At 39.6% G+C, this 18,080-nt stretch overlaps 1 protein-coding gene across 1 annotated transcript in view; it reads right to left on the bottom strand.

Moving 5' to 3' along the window:
- Positions 1–1,107: 1,107 nt before the first annotated feature.
- Positions 1,108–18,080, bottom strand: part of TMX4 (thioredoxin related transmembrane protein 4) — a 44,461-nt gene continuing 27,488 nt past the window's right edge. Inside the window, exons 6-8 of the mRNA XM_028112972.2 lie at positions 11,926–12,027; positions 6,665–6,728; positions 1,108–5,272 (exon numbers count right to left, since the gene is read on the bottom strand). Of these exons, the coding sequence (XP_027968773.1) occupies positions 4,908–5,272; positions 6,665–6,728; positions 11,926–12,027 (531 nt within the window). The 3' untranslated portion in view covers positions 1,108–4,907. The remainder of the gene's footprint in view (positions 5,273–6,664; positions 6,729–11,925; positions 12,028–18,080) is intronic.

The following is an 18,080-nucleotide window of genomic DNA, read 5'->3' as shown; positions in this document are numbered from 1 at the left end:
TGAGGGAATGACTTGGTGGTATGGAAGTTTAATCATTTTCTTCTTCCTACATTTCCTTCTACCATCTTTCCAAAGTGAAATATCCAATATTCATGGTTCAGTCCCTTAGGGGGTTTAAGAGAGTCACCTCATCTCCTTTGTACCTTTCCAACGCTACGGTGATAGGAAGGATTAGGTGTAGACCAGAGTCTTCTGAATGCCCTAGGAGACCAGATCAGTCCACAGCATCTTGAAGGATTAGCAGCATCCTTTGCCATCTGTGCCAGCCCTGACCACCTCCAGACCTCAGGACCAAGGGAAACCTGAGAAGTGAGTGAAATGAGTTTCTATAGGCAACACAATGGCTATAACAAAGAGGAAGTCTTGGATCTTTGCACTTGTTCTTGGTTTGATGCACCTTCTGGAGTAGCTAAAAGGCACTTGATTTGCATTTCACCAAGTTAAAGAGAAGAAAGAAAGAGAGGAAGGGAGGGAGGGAGGGAGGAAGGAAGGAAGGAAGGAAGGAAGGAAGGAAGGAAGGAAGGAAAGAAAGAAGGAAAGAAGGAAAAGAAAGAAAAGAAATAAAGGAAAGAAGGAAAAGAAAAGAAAGAGAAAAAGAAAGAAAGAAAGAAAGAAAAAGAAAGAAAGAAAGAAAGAAAGAAAGAAAGAAAGAAAGAAAGAAAGAAAGAAAGAAAGGAAGGAAGGAAGGAAGGAAGGAAGGAAGGAAGGAAGGAAGGAAGGAAGGAAGAAAAAGAAAAAGAAAGAAAAGGAAGAAAAAGAAAGAAAGATGGGGGAGCAAACAGATTGGATAGAGGATGGGCACAGGAAAATTATTTTTTTAACAAAGCAGTACTTTTCACTGCCTAGGCAAATGACTTTTGTGAAAATACTTTTATGAAAAGCAATACACTTGTTTTGACTTTACTTAGCACTATCATTAGGTTTGGACACAAATAGAAGTTCACAATAAAATAAAAACATATGATCAAAGATTATATACAATTTTGTGATGCTTGAGACTCATATCTTGATTTCCCATTCCAGATGCTGCAGATGCTATCTGAGGAAGGAAAGAACATGATGAAGAGAAAAATAATTAAATATCACTGAGCGAAATAATTAAGACTATTACAAAAAATATAAACAAATTTATAATGTATTACAATACAAATAAACAGTATTTTTAGCATAAAAACTGCATTTGCACAAAGAAGCTATTTAGTAACAAATACATGAAACTACGTCAGAAACATGTGAAAATGATCTGAGTCACACATATACAGGGGCGCAGTTCCCATGAAACTTGACCGAGAAGCCATCTGAAGGCCATGTCCTGGTCTGAAACCACCAAAGGCCTTCTAACTAAATCTTCTGGTTCAGAAAAGCCGCTCAAAAAGCTGCCCCATCAAGGTTCATCATTTGGTTTTTCAAGAGAAATTGATCTTCTGAAGAGGATCAAAACGTAGGACTGAGATAGATACTGAACAAGAAGGAACTTTTCTGTTGGCACAAAAGATTCACATGAATACTTTTCAAAATGTTGTATTTGATGGGATGGGGCCGTTACACATTTATAATACTGGTAGAAATAACACTTCAATACTGAGCTGGACAGAGATAAGTTGATACACATTAGCAAAAGCACCAATCTTTCCCTTCTTTCTCTCACTTCATGCCAATTGAACATTTTATACTGAAATCTTAGGTGGACCCTATTGTTTCTATCCTTTTTTTTTTTTTTGCTGGACTCTTTAATGTTTGCCATCCTGGAAAGCAGCATACAGGTTCCACTCTTAAAGACTTGGTTGTAAAAGTTATAAAGGCTAAGTGCTCAGCTAGAAGGTGTTTTTATCATCCTTCCCCAAAGGTGTTACAGGATGCCGGTTCTGCAGGCTTACACACCCTCAAATCACGTAGCAATGCCGTAGTTAGCAACAAGGATTTTGGCCATTAAAAAAAAGTCAAGATTTGGCCTTCTCCACTGTCAAAAGCCAACCTGGCTAACACTTGTTTATTTTGTATTACAGTCGTTATTCTGGATTTCTTTTTGTAGTTAAAGAAGCCTGTGGCTAACAGGGCTCACACACCAGAAGAGGTTTTAAGTACGCACCCATGAGGTTCGGGGACCTGTGAAGTGAACGAGTCCTGCCTGTCACCCCGTTCTGTGCTTAGACTTCAAAGAAAAAGAAAGCAGTGGGATTGCCTATCTGGAGCTCCAATAGGAGATCTCTAAGCAAGCTGGGGTGGTAGAGCAGATCTAGCAAGAGATGGATGATAAACGAAACTAAAAAAAACGTAGCTGGAAGTTTCAGACTTTATCCCTCTCATCAGAGAAACTACTCACATATAACGCACTGCACCCCCATTCTCAAATCTACAGTCACTTTTAATTTTCCTAATTTTGATTTACAGAAAATACTATTCTGTAATTAGATAACTGATGTTGCAACATGGGAAGCATGATTATTTTTTATTTTTTAAATCAAAATCATGTTTCCACACATTTGACTTCTGGATTAAACAGATTATCTCCAGAAAAAATCCATAAAAGCCTACTGAAATGTTAATCTAATTTCAAATTATTTTAGATTGACTTTTTCACCCCTTAGTTTTATATTCAGTAAATACTGAAAACCTATAAAGGCCTCAAGTGGAAAGAAATTAAATTAGATGTGTACTTATCAGACCATTTAGTAAAAACCCCACCTTTTGCCAGGATGTTAAAAAAAAAAATGGTTCCTATAGCCACAGAGGCTTCAACTCTCAATGAATCTTCTTCTCCAAACTGGTTTCCCCTCTTCCTCCAATTTTTTTTAAGTATTGTTGAGAAAGAACATACATTTCTCTTGTTATATAATTAGGTATTATTTGGGGTCCAATTGGAAATTGGCCTTACATTTATAAAAAGCGAAAGTGGACTTTATTTCTTCATTCCTTCCCTTCTGGTCAAACACTCCACTTTAAAAAAAAAAAAAAGTTTTAATAGGAGGAGTGTAAAAGGGGGGACGTATTATACAGAAAAGCCAAACTATGGAACCTTTCTTATTCCATACCTCTGAACTTAAACTTACTGATCTTTGAAAATTTTGTTTCAGCTGATTATAAGAGAAAGAAATCCAGTGACAGAAGGGCAGGCCCCGCTCAGCAATGATCCAGAAAAGCTTCCTAGGATAAGGGAGAGGGAGCTGCCATCATCAGAACCATGGTGCTTGCACTGAGGATGTGTTAGAAGACGTACATGGCAGGAGGGGCAGGAAATGAGCCAAAGTCAAGGTTTTCCCAGTCTGTCAGTTCTGTGATGGCCTCAAACTCAAGGTGCTGTTGCCATCTGAAGAGAAAGACTATTGGCGACTCCTCATGAATCTCACAGTACAGGGGGGATGAGACTGTCAGGTAACTGAGTTAGAAAGATGAGAAATAACCATCTCTAAAAATTGGATTCTGTCAGAATAAAAACTCCCTTTGTGTGAGGCTTGCAACAGGCCCATCCAACCACTCAAGGGTAGAGGATCTCAGCACCTCCCCCTCCTCTAAGGAGACTGTGTTCAAAGTTAATACAAGGTAAGGGTTATCAAAACAGCCAGACAGGAGTATATTGCATATTTCTTTATAAAGATGACAGAAACTTCGAATTTCATAAACGTGTATTACTTGTTTTTCTGTCAGGACCCAAAGGGTGTAGGATCAACTTCAGACATCTTTCATAAGCTTGGAATCTAATTTTATGAATTTATTGGAAGACATAAATCAGGTAAGGCAGAAGTAGATGGATGGATTCTTTAAAAGAAATTGGGCCCCCTGGGTACTTTTAGTAGATTGAGTATTGAGAGATTTACAGGGATAAAATTCTTTACAAGATTAAGGAAGAAGGAAAGGAAACCAAATCTTTCATTTCCAGATATTCACTTTCATTAATTCTTTCACCAAAAGCACATCACTGAAAGAAAACCAGAAATGGTTTTGCACTTAATATTAAAGTGGTTCAAGAGCCAGAGAACCCCTTGAGATGGAAGCAAAACAACAAAGTATTCAAGTTTTCTTCACAAGACAACCTTGCACTGGCAACACTTAGGGCACTTCTGGCTTCAAAAAGAATATTGCTAAAGGAACCTTTTGGAAAAAAAAAAAAATGACTACATTTTGGCAAACAACAATAACAAAAACCTCTCCTGTACAATCCCTACTTCCTTTTGAATCTCCAAAGGTTACAACATTTCATTCAAGATGCTTGGCAGTCACAGCTCCGTGGGCTTTGGTTCTGGATTATGTAAACCCTTCAGTCAGAACGAAGGCGGCTGATGTGAAGCGGCCGCTGTCGGAGGCCTCTCACTGAGGAAGTATTGTGAAGAGTGTGGGGCGCCTGCAGGCCCGTGCTGGGAAAGCTGGAAATACTAAAGGTAAGAAATAAATCCTAACAAAGGAGATTTAGAGAGTTGGGATGACGTCCAAGCTCTTTTCTACCACAATAACCAGGGCCCTCTCAATTTCTCTCTCTGAAAAAAGTGTCTCTGTACCGTACGTAGTGGCTGATGTCTCTTACAGTTTGACAAAAACAAATACTTAACACAAGAAGACTTCTGCAAGACCTCCCATGCACTGTGCGGATGTTGTCGTGTGGCTTGGCTTGTGTTTTATGGTGCCTGCGGGGTGCTTTCTCTGGTCAAAACTCTAGCCTCAAGCCAATGAATGTGTGCCCATGCCAAGTCCCCAAACGGATCCTAACACCCTGTTTGTTTTTCTGTTTCCTGATTGTCGTGTCTGAAACACTCTCATTAACATACATGAGGCTTCATGCCAGAGACTACATGACTAGAGATCGTTTTTTAAGAAAAGCTTGCTCATTCAGAAAAAAATGAGGATTTGATTTACACTGCAGACCAGAAGGAAGCTGACTACTCCTTTGGCCTGAATTCTCGGAAATACTGTCATTAGACCTGTGGGCCCTTATCGGCGTGCTGACTTCTGCGCTGCCTCAGTGTGTCTTCTGCCGCCTCTGAGGGCGCTGGGCTGGGCTGCGCAGGCACGTCTTCTCCAGGCTCGGCTCCTCCCCGCTCCTGGACCTCTCTCAGGGGCCCTTGGTCCTGGGCGTCACTCTTCTCCTCGTCCACACGAGCAGCCGGGCTGTCCTCCTCCTCATCCTCCTCTGCTTCATCCTCATCGCCAAGGTCTTCCTTCTCTTCTTCCTCATCTACAAGGCTGTCCTTATTTTCTTCTTCATTTGAATCGTCTTTTTCCTCCTCTGCATCCTGCGGCTGTTCAGCTTTGTGGGCCTCCTCTGACCTCCGAGTCTGCTCTGTGGAGGGAGCAGAAGGGAACGGCCTCTCAATAAACTGATTATTCAGCAGGCAGTCGAGTGTGTCTAGCCATGAAATGAAGGGGGGGGGCGGGGGGAACGTGACAGTGTTCTCCAATCTGAAGCTATGTTATCACACGGCCCCTAGCTCCATCCGGGGCTTCCCTGTTCCTCTTGGGAGATTTCACTGACCCTGCAGACTTTGGGAGAGCACAGGGCCAGGGAGGGCAAAGGTTCTTTCATGCTTTATATTTGGTACCTTACAGAACACTCAGCGACCCACTCACTCACTGGTCAGGTGATGGGTTGAGAAATGTGACTTAAGCCAAGCCAATCACGGGACTTCCCAGGAGCGTTTGGCCAGAGTCAAGAGGAAAAGCCTTTTCTCTTTCTACAGGAATTGTTCAACTGACAATATGTGAGTTAGGGCTGTTGACAGCCCCCAAATCAGCCACAGAGAAGCAGAAACCTAAAATCCCTTGGGCTGTGCTTGAAGCCAGAATATCCCTGGGTCTTCCAGTTATGTGAGTTAATTTAAATTTTCCTTTTTGGGAGCCTGGGTGGCTCAGTTGGTTAAGCGACTGCCTTCGGCTCAGGTCATGATCCTGGAGTCCCGGGATTGAGTCCCGCATCGGGCTCCCTGCTCAGCGGGGAGTCTGCGTCTCCCTTGGACCCTCCCCCCTCTCATGCTCTCTCTCTATCTCATTCTCTCTCTCAAATAAATAAATAAAATCTTTAAAATAAATAAATAAATAAATTTTCCTTTTTTTCCTAAGTTACTTTAAACTGGGTTTCTGTGATTTTTAAGAATTCTAAGGAACATAATATATTTTCTAATTATCTAAGGAAGTCTCCAAGCCTTGAAAACGTCAAGAACTCGAAAGAAATAGAAGTTTACTTAAACTCCCACATAAAATGCAACAATTTTAAAGTCTCATAAAAGTCTTCATGCAAAGTCTCAAAACTAGGAATAAAAGCATGCAAATCCAGGGCTGTTGAATCCTACAAATGGTGTGGGACAGTGCAAGGATTTGGGGAGACTGTTCTTACAGGACTTAGGATAGTTAATGATACATAGTTGAGACTCAATAAATATGAGTTGCCCTCCTTCATTCCAGTTTGAATGAAAGAAAAGGTATCAACTAACTGATGAAGAGCATACACTTAAAGGGAAAAAATAATTGCCAAAATGAAGTACTCCCTAATTTAAGGGGAAAAAAAGAACTTTTGTTCAAATCTGATTTAGAGAACATATTTCAAAGAATTTGGTAAGTGGTGATGGTTTAGCCACCTAGTGAACTGGGGAGAAAGAATCTAGTATCTTCTTTGAGCACAAAAGGGCACACCACAGAATTCCAAAAATACTCTATCACATGACTTTATCATACTTACCAGTACGTTCAGATAAATGCCTTGGAAGTGGTATATAGAAACATTCTGATATTACCACCAGGACCTGGAGAGAAAAAAGTGATTTTACTGTGACTAGATACGACATTTATTAACAAAGAACCTCAAATGTAGGCCTTGGTTCTATAACCAGATATTCACAGACAATTAATTAGCAGTTGGTCAAAAGTCCTCAAAAAAGACATGGATACAATTAAGATCTCCTATTTTTCAAATGTAACAATGTAGGAAAAAATTACAAATACTTAACAGGAGTCAGGGGTCACAAAGTCAAATGTCTATGGAGACCCATTAAAAACAGGTAAATCAAGCAGGTATAAGAAAATAGATACTCTGAGCCAAGTCTACAATGGCCTTTTTAAAAACACTCCTCTGGCCAAACAAAATTAGTCTGCATATCGCTGCCTCTCACCAATGGGTAACCAATTACTGAGTAAAAGACGATGTCAGGGTCTAGAATTCTTAAGAGTAACATAAGAAATTTCTACAGAAATAAATTGTGAGAAAAGTCATTAATGATATGAACGAAACCCTATTTTAGACGGTAATTGCCTTGGCTTCATCTCCAACCTTACTGCAGCATGAACCACTTTCTATTTACCCTATAAACATCCCTCTCCCTTCATAAACTACAAGCTCCTTAGGGGCAGGTTCGTCCCAGTCCCTGTTCCACGCCCAGACTGGCATGGATCATGAAGCTACAGGTTGTATCATAAAGGGCACAGTTCACTGACCGGGAATAAGCTGCAGTCATTCTTCACACGTTCCCCTACAGCACCCCACAATGCAAACGTCCACCCAGGGAGAAGCTGCCCGCTTAGAAGGGCAATCCACTTCTTGTACCCAGCTAACTCTCGGACTTTGCCTTTACTTTGAATAATTGCCCAGGCTTTAAAATAGTAATACTACTGGGGCGCCTGGGTGGCTCAGTCCTTAAGCGTCTGCCTTCGGCTCAGGTCATGATCCCAGGGTTCTGGGATCGAGCTCCGTATCAGGCTCCCCGCTCAGCGGGAAGCCTGCTTCTCTCTCTCCCACTCCCCCTGCTTGTGTTCCCTCTCTTGCTATCTCTTTCTGTATCAAATAAATAAATAAATAAAATCTTTAAAAATAAATAAATAAAAATAAAATAGTAACACTACTTCATACATTAGTGTTTTAAAGGTGCTCTAAAATTTTAAAGAACCTAAAGAAGTCATAGTACTTTTGATTCAATTTCATAAACATCAAATGAGTACCCTACTTTGTGTTCAGAATTATTACCAATCTGTATATTCATTTATTACTTTACTCAAAATTTGGTTCATTAGGTTCAAGGTATCATGTTAACCTCTGTGGGGAGGAGTTCAAAAAAAGGGAAAAAATGGCAGTTTAATTATAAAGCAATATGGAACATGAATTCCATAAGAAAAATGAATAAAGCACTTTGACAGATATTTACAAGATAACAAATATGACAACCAGTTATAGTTTTGGGAAGGATCAAGAATGGCCACTTGAAGCAGCATTTACCCATCCACTTGGCATAGTCCCGAGTGGATGGGTAGCACCAGCTGCCTGGCTCCATTAAGCTACACCAAACTGGACCATGGGGGCTCCTGCATCCAGAGAAAGCCTGAATGCCAGGCTGGGGAGACCCCTGTGGTAGGGCAATGGGATGCATGAAGCTCTGTGGGTTGAAGAGGAACAAGCTCCAATCCACTAAATTGATTTGAACAGTAAAGAGGAAAACATTTCCATCTGAAAAGACTGAGGTTGAAAAATTTCATTTTCATGTGATAGTCCCTAGGGAAGATGGCAGAAGAGTAGGGGACCTGTGTTTCATCTGGTCCCTTGAATGCAGCTAGGTTATCTATCAACTCATTTTGAACACCTGTGAATTCAACATGAGATCTAAGAAAGGAACTGCTGCAACTCTATAAATAGAGAAGTGGCCACTTTTTTGCAAGGTAAGAGGTGCAGAGAAGTGAATCTGAGGGGATATATCAGAAAATAAATCACAAGGGGAGGCAGCCTCCATAAGCTGGCTACCAGAAAGTAATATAGCAGTGAAGCACAAAATCAGAACTTTTAGAAGTCTGCTCCTCTAAGGGATGTCCCTCTCTGAAAGATGCTCAGGTAGCGAAGCAGGGCAGAATCCTAGGTGGGACAGTGTGGTCTCAGGATCCCCGGGGTGACCGAAAGAACAGGGTTGCCTGAGTGCAGCAGAGTTCCCAGGCATGGGAAGGCAGCTACAATTAGCGAGCCCGGGAATGGCCTCTCAGCTAGGTGTTGCCATACATCACAAACTGCAGCACGATTGGGGCAACTGCTCACCAAGCAGGGGACCTGCAAGCGACAACCGCTGGGAGATCTGGCTCCTTCCCCAGGGAGGAGCGGAGTGGGTGTGCACCATCGGGCAAACGCTCCAGAGCAGGGGCCCAGAGAGTGGCGGGGCCTCCAGGAGACACTCCTCCACAGCTGGGTGGACTGGTGCAGGTGTGCAGGGCAGGAGTCTGCGGGGTTTGGCGCACACAAAAGGGACTGACTACCTTTCCCTGAGGGTGCGCTGGAGAGAGGGAGCCGTGATCGTTCAGCTCCGGGGCTGGAGATCAGGGCTCTGCTGCCATTTTTTACTTTTGTTTCATCCCTTAAAGTGGTGCGAAAAGGCTTAAGGGAACAAAAGTCACATGGAGCAATGCGAAGCAGCTTCCAATGAGTCAGGCCAGGAGTGGTGCAACTCCACAAAGGTAAAGACACCTGAGTATCGGTGCAACAGGGCCCTCCCCCAGAAGCCCAGCAGGATCCTCCAGTGAATACCAAGTGTATAGATCACTCAGAACTGAAAAACTCCTGCGCTGGCAGAAAATAGTATATAGAATTAGAGGTTGAGCCCTTTGTTTACAGGTGAAAAATAACGTTTACTAACGTAATTCGGTCATCACAAAGTCAATCAAGAAAACAAACAAAAATCTAAACTAGCAGCCTTGTTTTGACTTACCATCTTTTAAAATTAGGAAAAAGTAAGAAACATAATCATTAGGCTGATGGGGAACAGTAATTTGACCAGGAAATCACTTCAATGGAAAATATCGTGTTCCTCCTGGCCACTGTGTAAGTTGAATCTTATATATGTATGAATCTAGAAAGATTCATAGAGGGAAGAACTTCCAGGGACACAGGACTGCAGGCCTGGGCTCTGCTTTCAGCCCTCAGTTAATGGCAAAGGTACCACAGAACATGGAATGCACAGCTGCAGACCTCCTTGAAGGCAAAAATTCTAGCTGTTGTGTACTTTTTTTTTTTTTAAATACATATTATGGTTGTAGAAAAGGAATCAGAGATATGTGTTTGGTATTTATGGAAATGTATTACCAGAAAATGTATTATTCTTTTGTTAAATAAAGTTCTCCTCCCAACTTCTTATAAAGGAATAATATTCTATATCATTTAATCACTTGAACAATCTAGAATCCACTCTCTTCTTCCTTCAGTCCAAACTTTAATAATCTTCCTGGACCAATTATTTGAATCTAAGTTTCCAAATAAACTTAGGGCATAGGCAGGCCTGGCCTGATTTTTTGAACTTAACATTAACATCAAAGATAAAATTCAGAAACTCTTTATGCTGAGTAGAGTTTCCAGTGGTCTTTCAATAGGCTCACACTCAACCTACATTCTCCATAACTCCACTTGAGAACCACCCAGGATCTCATGGTATTCCCCCTGCAAAAGCCTCACACTCATGTGGCTCTAAAATATACTGCTAGAAAGATCAACACTAGACAGTAGATGGGAAAAGCATATTTACATCCAGTCAAATTTATACCCAAGTCAAATCTTTTAGGCCAGACCATCAGGGCCATGTTGGTTAGCAATAAGATTAAGGCGACCTAATGAATGACATATCTGAGTTCCAGCCCCATCTGTGGAATTAACACCAGTGGTCAGATCTCAAATACAAGCCATAGCATGAAGTAAGCATGTTTGCAGCAAAATAAAATCAAGCCTCCTTGGCTTCCTGGAGTATGGCTTTGTCATAACAAGTTATTTATCAATATATATAAAAGCAATTGCTGACATTTTAAGCTTATTTTTAGGATATGTGCTGCCAGAGCGAGCACTTAAGCTTATTTTTAAAAAGGACTTACTAAAGAGCTGAAATGCATTATACAATCTAAGGACAGACTTTAAGATAATCTAACCTCAACATCTGTCCTTTTTATATAAATTTTTAGTAATCATCAATTATTCCTATCATACAGTGTTTAGAAGCTTTGTGATTAATACACAGCACAATGGCTTTTAAGAACTTCTTTTTTTTTTTTTAAGGTTTATTTATTTATTCATGAGAGACAGAGAGAGAGAGAGAGAGGCAGAGGGAGTAGCAGGCTCCCAAGGAGCAGGTGCCTGATGTGGGACTCAATCCCAGGACTCTGGGATCATGACCTGAGCCGAAGGCAGACGCTTAACCATCTGAGCCACCCAGGCGCCCGGCTTTTAAGAACTTCTTAATTAGAGTTTAAAGCTTAATCAAACTGATCAAGTGTGAGTATGAAAAGAAAGATTTAAAAATTATGTAAAAGAGTAAAACATTGCCAAAACACTTATAGTTGCTTATGTAGTTAAGTAAATAAATTTATTATTTCAATTCTTACCTAAAACATCTAGGGAGAAAACACACAGATACCTACTAGGTACTAATTTTCATACCTAAAGAAGACATAGTAATGTGCTTTGCATCTTTTTTTTTTCCATAATAATGACTGTTTTTTTTTATCTACAATATCTCACAAAATCCACCTTGGGATAACCAGAGTGTATGTATAGGCAGCAGGTCAGAATTAGAGGTTCAGTTGGAGGATGTGAACAAGAAAAAATCTTGTTCACTCAAGGAACAAATTCACAGGTTTGGCCTTCTCACCACAGTGTTCCAATCAAGTAGGCAATGTGTGAAATCACAGCTGACTTGGTTGTCTTAGAAACTGACTATGAATTCATGTAAGGTCTCCAATTCTTTCATTACTACCTATATTCTAGGTAGCACCCATCTTCAGAATATTTAAGGTTAGGATTAGGAGATAATAATTTAATAAACTTTCCATTATATCTCAAATTACCACTGAAAGTAGTATCAAAAAAGTAACTGCTTAGATTATACACAAAACGATACTTGTTTATGCATCTTTTCTTTCTTGGCTGCTTTCTAGTTTTGCATAAAACCCATGTGGCTTTAAAGAAAGGGGGGAAATGGCATTATCTCTTACCAGACCCATGAAAAGGCCAAAAATCAAGGTGGCCATGACGAAAAAGACATAAGAACACCAAGCAGGAATTCCAAGGGTCACTGTGAAATAGTTGTGAAGATGCTGTAATCAGAAGAAAAAAATAAAATATTTACTTATTACCAAACATGTTTGAATCTCCCTCTCTAGCTAGAACTCAAGTCTGCAAACTGTTTCTACATGTATGAGTTCCCACAAAGTTCACCCAATCTGCATTTATGTGATTCTTCAAGGACAAGTCAAATTTTACAACACTGAAAATCAGAGAGTAATAATAAAGGTCATATCAAGTGAGAGTTATATTTCTTTGTTCATGATCTGGTAGAACTCTGGCAGAATTGTTTTTCTAGCCCCTTCTTTCATCATGACAGACTCTTTTGGGTCATTCTCCCCTATAATTCCACACACCTCAATTTTTACTCATCATGTGGCATCCATAAAAAATTAAACTTCCTGGGCCTTTGTCAGTTTTTTTTTTTAAAGATTTTATTTATTTATTTGACAGAGACAGAGAGAGCAGGAACACAAGCAGGGGGAGTGGGAGAGGGAGAAGCAAGCTTCCCGCTGAGCAGGGAGCCCAGTGTGGGACTCAATCCCAGGACTCTGGGATCATGACCTGAGCCGAAGGCAGCCGCTTAATGACTGAGCCACCCAGGCGCCCCAGGCCTTTGTCAAGTTTTAAGTGGAACTAAATTACTACTTATAGACATCAATCATTAAAAATGTCCCATACTGGGGTGCCTGGGTGACTCGGTTAAGCGTCCGACTCTTGATTTTGGTTTAGGTCACAATCTCAGGATTGTGAGATGGAGCCCTGTTCCAGGCTCTGTGCTAGGCATGGAGCCTGCTTATGATTCTCTCTCCCTCTCCCTCTGCCCCCCTTCACCCCCACTCCTTCTCTCTTTGAATGAATGAAGTAATTAATTAAAATAAAATGTACCATTTCCTTTTCCTAATCAGACCATTACTCTACTCTACCCATCCTCAATAACTTGCCTAAATCACCATAAAACTGAAAATATTAGACAGAAGAAAGTTTTTCTAGTTAATTCATTATGAATAAATGAGATTCCATCAGTCTTTGAGTAAAGCCCTCATCCCTTCATGCTTACTGTTCCCTAGGACTAGCTTTGATACCAAACATTTAAAAAATGAGTGAAGAGATAACCATTTTTGCTAAAAATTGATAACATGCTAAGTCATACAGGTATGAACCTACCAGTTTGGAGTCAAGGCCCACTTAAATGTGGACATGCAGCAGCCAAGCTTCACCATGATGGCTTAGTGATCATCTGTGTTAGGCCCTTACAGCTCCAAAACCAGTCATTCACTATAATCCAAGCATTTATGGGCACATGATGAAATCATTCCAAGCTAAGTGCCACCAGCAAGCAGAGATAACAACTGAATGACTTGCTTAGAACTGATGAGGTGGATGAAAATGACTCCTAGTTTCTATTTTAATATTTCTCAAAATCCAAATTACTCGAGTATCTCCCATTGGTTTCTCAGTTTATAAATGTCAATTCAATTAAACACTATCTTTTATTCTGGCTTAATTCTGAATGATAAACCAACAAATAAAAAAGCTTGTTAATGGTCTAGAATAATCTGAGATCTCCTCTCTCCAATTTCTTATTCAGTAGAAGAGATAGATCCAAAGACTCAGCAAATATTTTACATACTTATATATGCAAAGTGTTCGAAAAATATTTATTGAATTAAAAAAAGATACTAGCATATCCTTCAATTATTCATAGGAGATGCAAACAACTCATGATTTGTAAAACTATCATCCATCCTCTGTTATGGCATTGGTCATCATTTTATCTTTAGCCGGGGCAATTATTTATTAAGAGTAATCTAATGTTCTGCAGCCCAGTAGGCAAAGAGGTATTTGGGATATCAACAGGTTGCTTCATTCAAACTCCGTTCAATGTAAGTTCTAAAATGTATCATACAGTTCTCCACTTCAGAAAACTCTATGTGTTCATAGTTTATGCTTTACTTGATGACTCAGTGCCACCATCAGGATTAAACTCTGAAATGTGCCAAAGAATTAGAAGATATGGAAAGCCAGTCCGGCTTTGTGTCGACCCAGAGAGGTGTGTATTCTGGAACTTGTTTTATAAATAATATCCATCCATATGGCTGGACTGAATAATGTCCAGTTATAAGTCCTTCTGCATAGTCTCTTACACCCTTTCTGCAAAATAAATTATTAAAGTAACCTGTAAGAAATTTTCTAAGTTATTTTCTGGAATTCAATAAGTTATATGACTTCGAATCATTGCATTTTGGGTCACACACTTCTTAGTGCATTCAAAATATCCTCTTATTGTAGCAAGCTCCGCTTCAATTTTCTCCATCAACTATTTATTTATTTATTTATTTATTTATTTATTTATTTATTTATTTTCCAATAAATGTTAGCTGTTATTATTATCAATACTAATTTGATAATAAAGCATTTATTATTCATACATGATGAAAAGTACAGTTTGGTTTTTTTTTGGAAACCCTAACACATATGCATTTATTTTTTTTTTTCAGCTTACTCTTTAAAGGATTTATTTGAGCCTCTTAGAGAAATCCTGCCATCTTGTGGTCTTTTAGTTGATTAATACTAAAGCCTTATTAACCAAGTTGTGTTTTCACAACTGCAGACATAAATCTTTATCTGTTTACTTTGAGTTCACAATGGTTTTAGAACACCTTAAGAGTGTTGGGGTTTGTGGCATTAGGTACTTGAAGTCTTGCCGTATGTATGCTTTCAAGTAATAACTGATTCAAACTGATCTAACTCAGTTTTAGATTCCTGTGTTTCTGTTTCTTTAACTGTCAGGCAAAGTGACAGTTTTCACTTGTGGAAAATACTGATCCTTGTTCAATATTGTATGTGCTCATTATAAGGAAGCATCTTACTCTGTTTCCTAAAAATGCACAAAAATATCACCTAATGGGCCTGACAACTTCTACAGTACTAGTGTAATAGATAATGGAGTTAGAGCTAGTTTTTGGCTACATACAGATTTGAGTGAGAGACTAAATGAAGACACCACTACAGTAGAATAAATGAGAAGAACATTCTACCCAGTGGTCAGATGGATTTAAGGAATGGAGCAAGGCCAAAGCATCCCTGGATAAGGTAGAGCCCTTTGTCTCCAGAGAGAAAGAAAAGTACTCTCTCTGGGGACTGAACTACTGCAGGTCAGATTCAATGCTGCCCAAGGGCACCCACTTAGCGAGCCCAGTGCTGCAAAGTCTCAGTCAGAGCTGGGTAGGCCCTGAATGACACAGAACCCTCTGGATTTAGATCCCACCAATGTCACGGGATACTCTGAGGAGTTTTGGGACAAACCCAATATCCCTTTCAAACACAGATCAGAATCCTCAAAACATCTTCCCTGTGTGGGAGCAGCTCAGAAAGACTTTCTCTAGTAATGGCCAAGGGAGTTCACCTTCAATGTTTTACCCTTTCAACACTTGCAACAAAACACAACCTTGCAGCCTCTTATAGGCATTAAGAGAGGTATTTTGTGGGTGTACACCATCTCACTGTAATATGGTTCTAGATCATTTTACAAGGAAAAAAAAAAACTCAAAACAGTAAGAGGAGACATACCACTATCTAAAACACAGGGCGACATTTGGGGAGTTTTAAAATATATTCTTATTAAGTGTTGGTGTAGATGTGGAGGAAAAGGAACCCTCATGCACTGTTGGTGGGAATGCAAACTGGTGCAGTCAGTGTGAAAAACACTATGGAGGGTCCTGAAAAAGTTAAAAATGGAATTACCATGTGATCCGGTAATTTCACTATGAGGTATTTACCCAAAGAATATGAAAACACTAATTGGAAAAGATATATACACCCTATGTTTATTGCAGCATTATTGACAATAGCCAAATTATGGAAGAAACCTAAGTGCTCATCGACAGATGAATGGATAAAGAAGATGTGCACAATGGAATATTACTCAGCCATAAAATATGAAATCTTGCTATTTGCAACAAGGTGAATGGATCTAGAGTGTATAGTGCTAGGTGAAATAAGTTAATCAAAGACAAATATCATATGATTTCACTCATGAAGAATTTAAGAAACAAAACAACCAGAAAAAAAGAGACAAACCAAAAAATAGACTCTTAACTGTAGAGAATAACGGTTAGCAGAGCAGAGTTGGGTGAGGGGATGGATGAAATAGGTGAGGGAGATTAAGAGAACACTTGTCACAATGAGTACTCAGTAATGTATAGAATTGTTGGGTCACTATATTGTACACTCAAACTAATATAACACTGTTATTTACTGGAATTAAAATTTTTAAAAAAAGTATTCCCACTTTGAAAAAAATACTCTCTTGTTATTCTCCAGTCTAAACACTCATGGCCTTAAATTCTCATTGTGAGGTATTTATAAAGCCTTAAATCTTCTCCATCATACAGACTGTCCTCCCAAGGATTGCAGCCTACCTTATTGCCTGCATCCTTGCATAACGACAGTGTCACTGAGGTGAGGGAAGTTACATACTGTATTAGCTCAGTAAGCAGTACAAATTCACCAAATCAAATCAAATAACATTGAAATGCATTCAGATGCTAAACCTAGTTAGCAAAAATACTCTTTGTACAACTGCCATAGAACCTTATTTTAATCCTGCTATCAGCCTGGATTAAAAAAATAACTGCATAAAAAGAGAAAGCATTCCTTATTGACTAGTGAGAGGTAAAAAGTAAAATAATGATGACAACAATGATCAATGAATACAACTAACAAGAAACAGCTGGCGAGTACTGACTAGGTGCCAGGTTCTATGCTAAGCACTCAAAGTGTTCTAGTGACAACAGTTTATGGCAGAGGAAACTCATGGACTCAGAGATACACACACAGGGTAGAGAACAACGAGTTGTCTCTCTGGAAGAGAGAAAGATAATACCTCCCTACACCACTGTCGTCAACTGTGAAAAGAGATGAGAAGACAGGAAGGCTGGAAAGTCTCTCCATACATGGGCCACAGACAACATGTCAGCCCCAGGATCCCGAACCCTGACTGTGGCACCTGACTCAGGGACAGTGCTTCCCAAGTTCAATCTCCTGTGCATTGCTTCCATGGCATGAACCTCACCTTGTACTATTCTTTAGATTATTAACATTTCTCATTAAGTTGCATAACTTCTTTTAAGCTGAATTTCAAAGACATTTTATATTGCTACTATAAATATAAAATCAGTGCCAATTCTGTAGCTAGAAGATGTCTATCCACTCTTTGAGGAACTCCTTGAGTTGTACATCTTCCAGGCGCCCGTGACTCTTATGGGGTAGGCAAATGTCAAGGCTATATAGGAGGATGGGTGTTATAGCTAGAGTGGCAATGACTTCTATGAGTTTATATAAAAATTAAAATACATCGGTGGATACCATCATGACTGGATTGAAAAGACAATCTGAATTTTAGTGATGGATAGAACATTTGAGATTATCCACTCTTCCCCCATACTGTGATACAAATTACCTACTAAGGATCCCTTGGATTCCAGGTGACAGCAGGAAGCTCACAGGATCTGGCTTATAACACTATTCAAGGAACTTCTTCACCTCAAGGATTTAGTCAAGCAAGAACATATGGGAGGTTGGTGTAGAGTTAAGAAAGCCAAATGCAGAACACAACAAAACCCCTGAGTTCATGGGAGCTCAGCTGTGTGGGTGTCTCCTCACCGAGCAATTCTGACATCCTGAGGACAAGCTTTTATTTCCAGAATGCCAGATCCAGCAAGCTGCCTTCATTCCTAAAGCAGAAACTCAAAGACTTTAAGGACTAGTTCAGTAGGCTTATGTTATAGATACTGTTCTTGTTTTTACTTTGTCTTTTTCATTACAGAAAAAAAATTAATACAGAGAAAGATAAGAGATTTTCTAAAAATCAGCCATAATTTCAGTATCAGAGATAGCTATTGCTGACATCTGATTAATCTCCTTCCAGGCATTTTCTGGTATACACATAAAAATTCCACACGAACATAACATTACACACACTGTTTTGTTATCTTTTCCCTCACTTAATAACATGCAGTTTTTCCTATAGAAGTATTATACCTAACCAGCCACTCATCCAGGGGAGACTGTTGATGAAGAA

The sequence above is a fragment of the Eumetopias jubatus genome, unplaced genomic scaffold (assembly GCF_037043125.1).
Source record: "Eumetopias jubatus isolate StellerSeaLion01/CBP00866 unplaced genomic scaffold, mEumJub1_p1.0 scaffold_9, whole genome shotgun sequence".
NCBI classification, from domain to species: Eukaryota; Metazoa; Chordata; class Mammalia; order Carnivora; family Otariidae; genus Eumetopias; species Eumetopias jubatus.
This window is presented reverse-complemented; position numbering and strand designations above follow the sequence as displayed.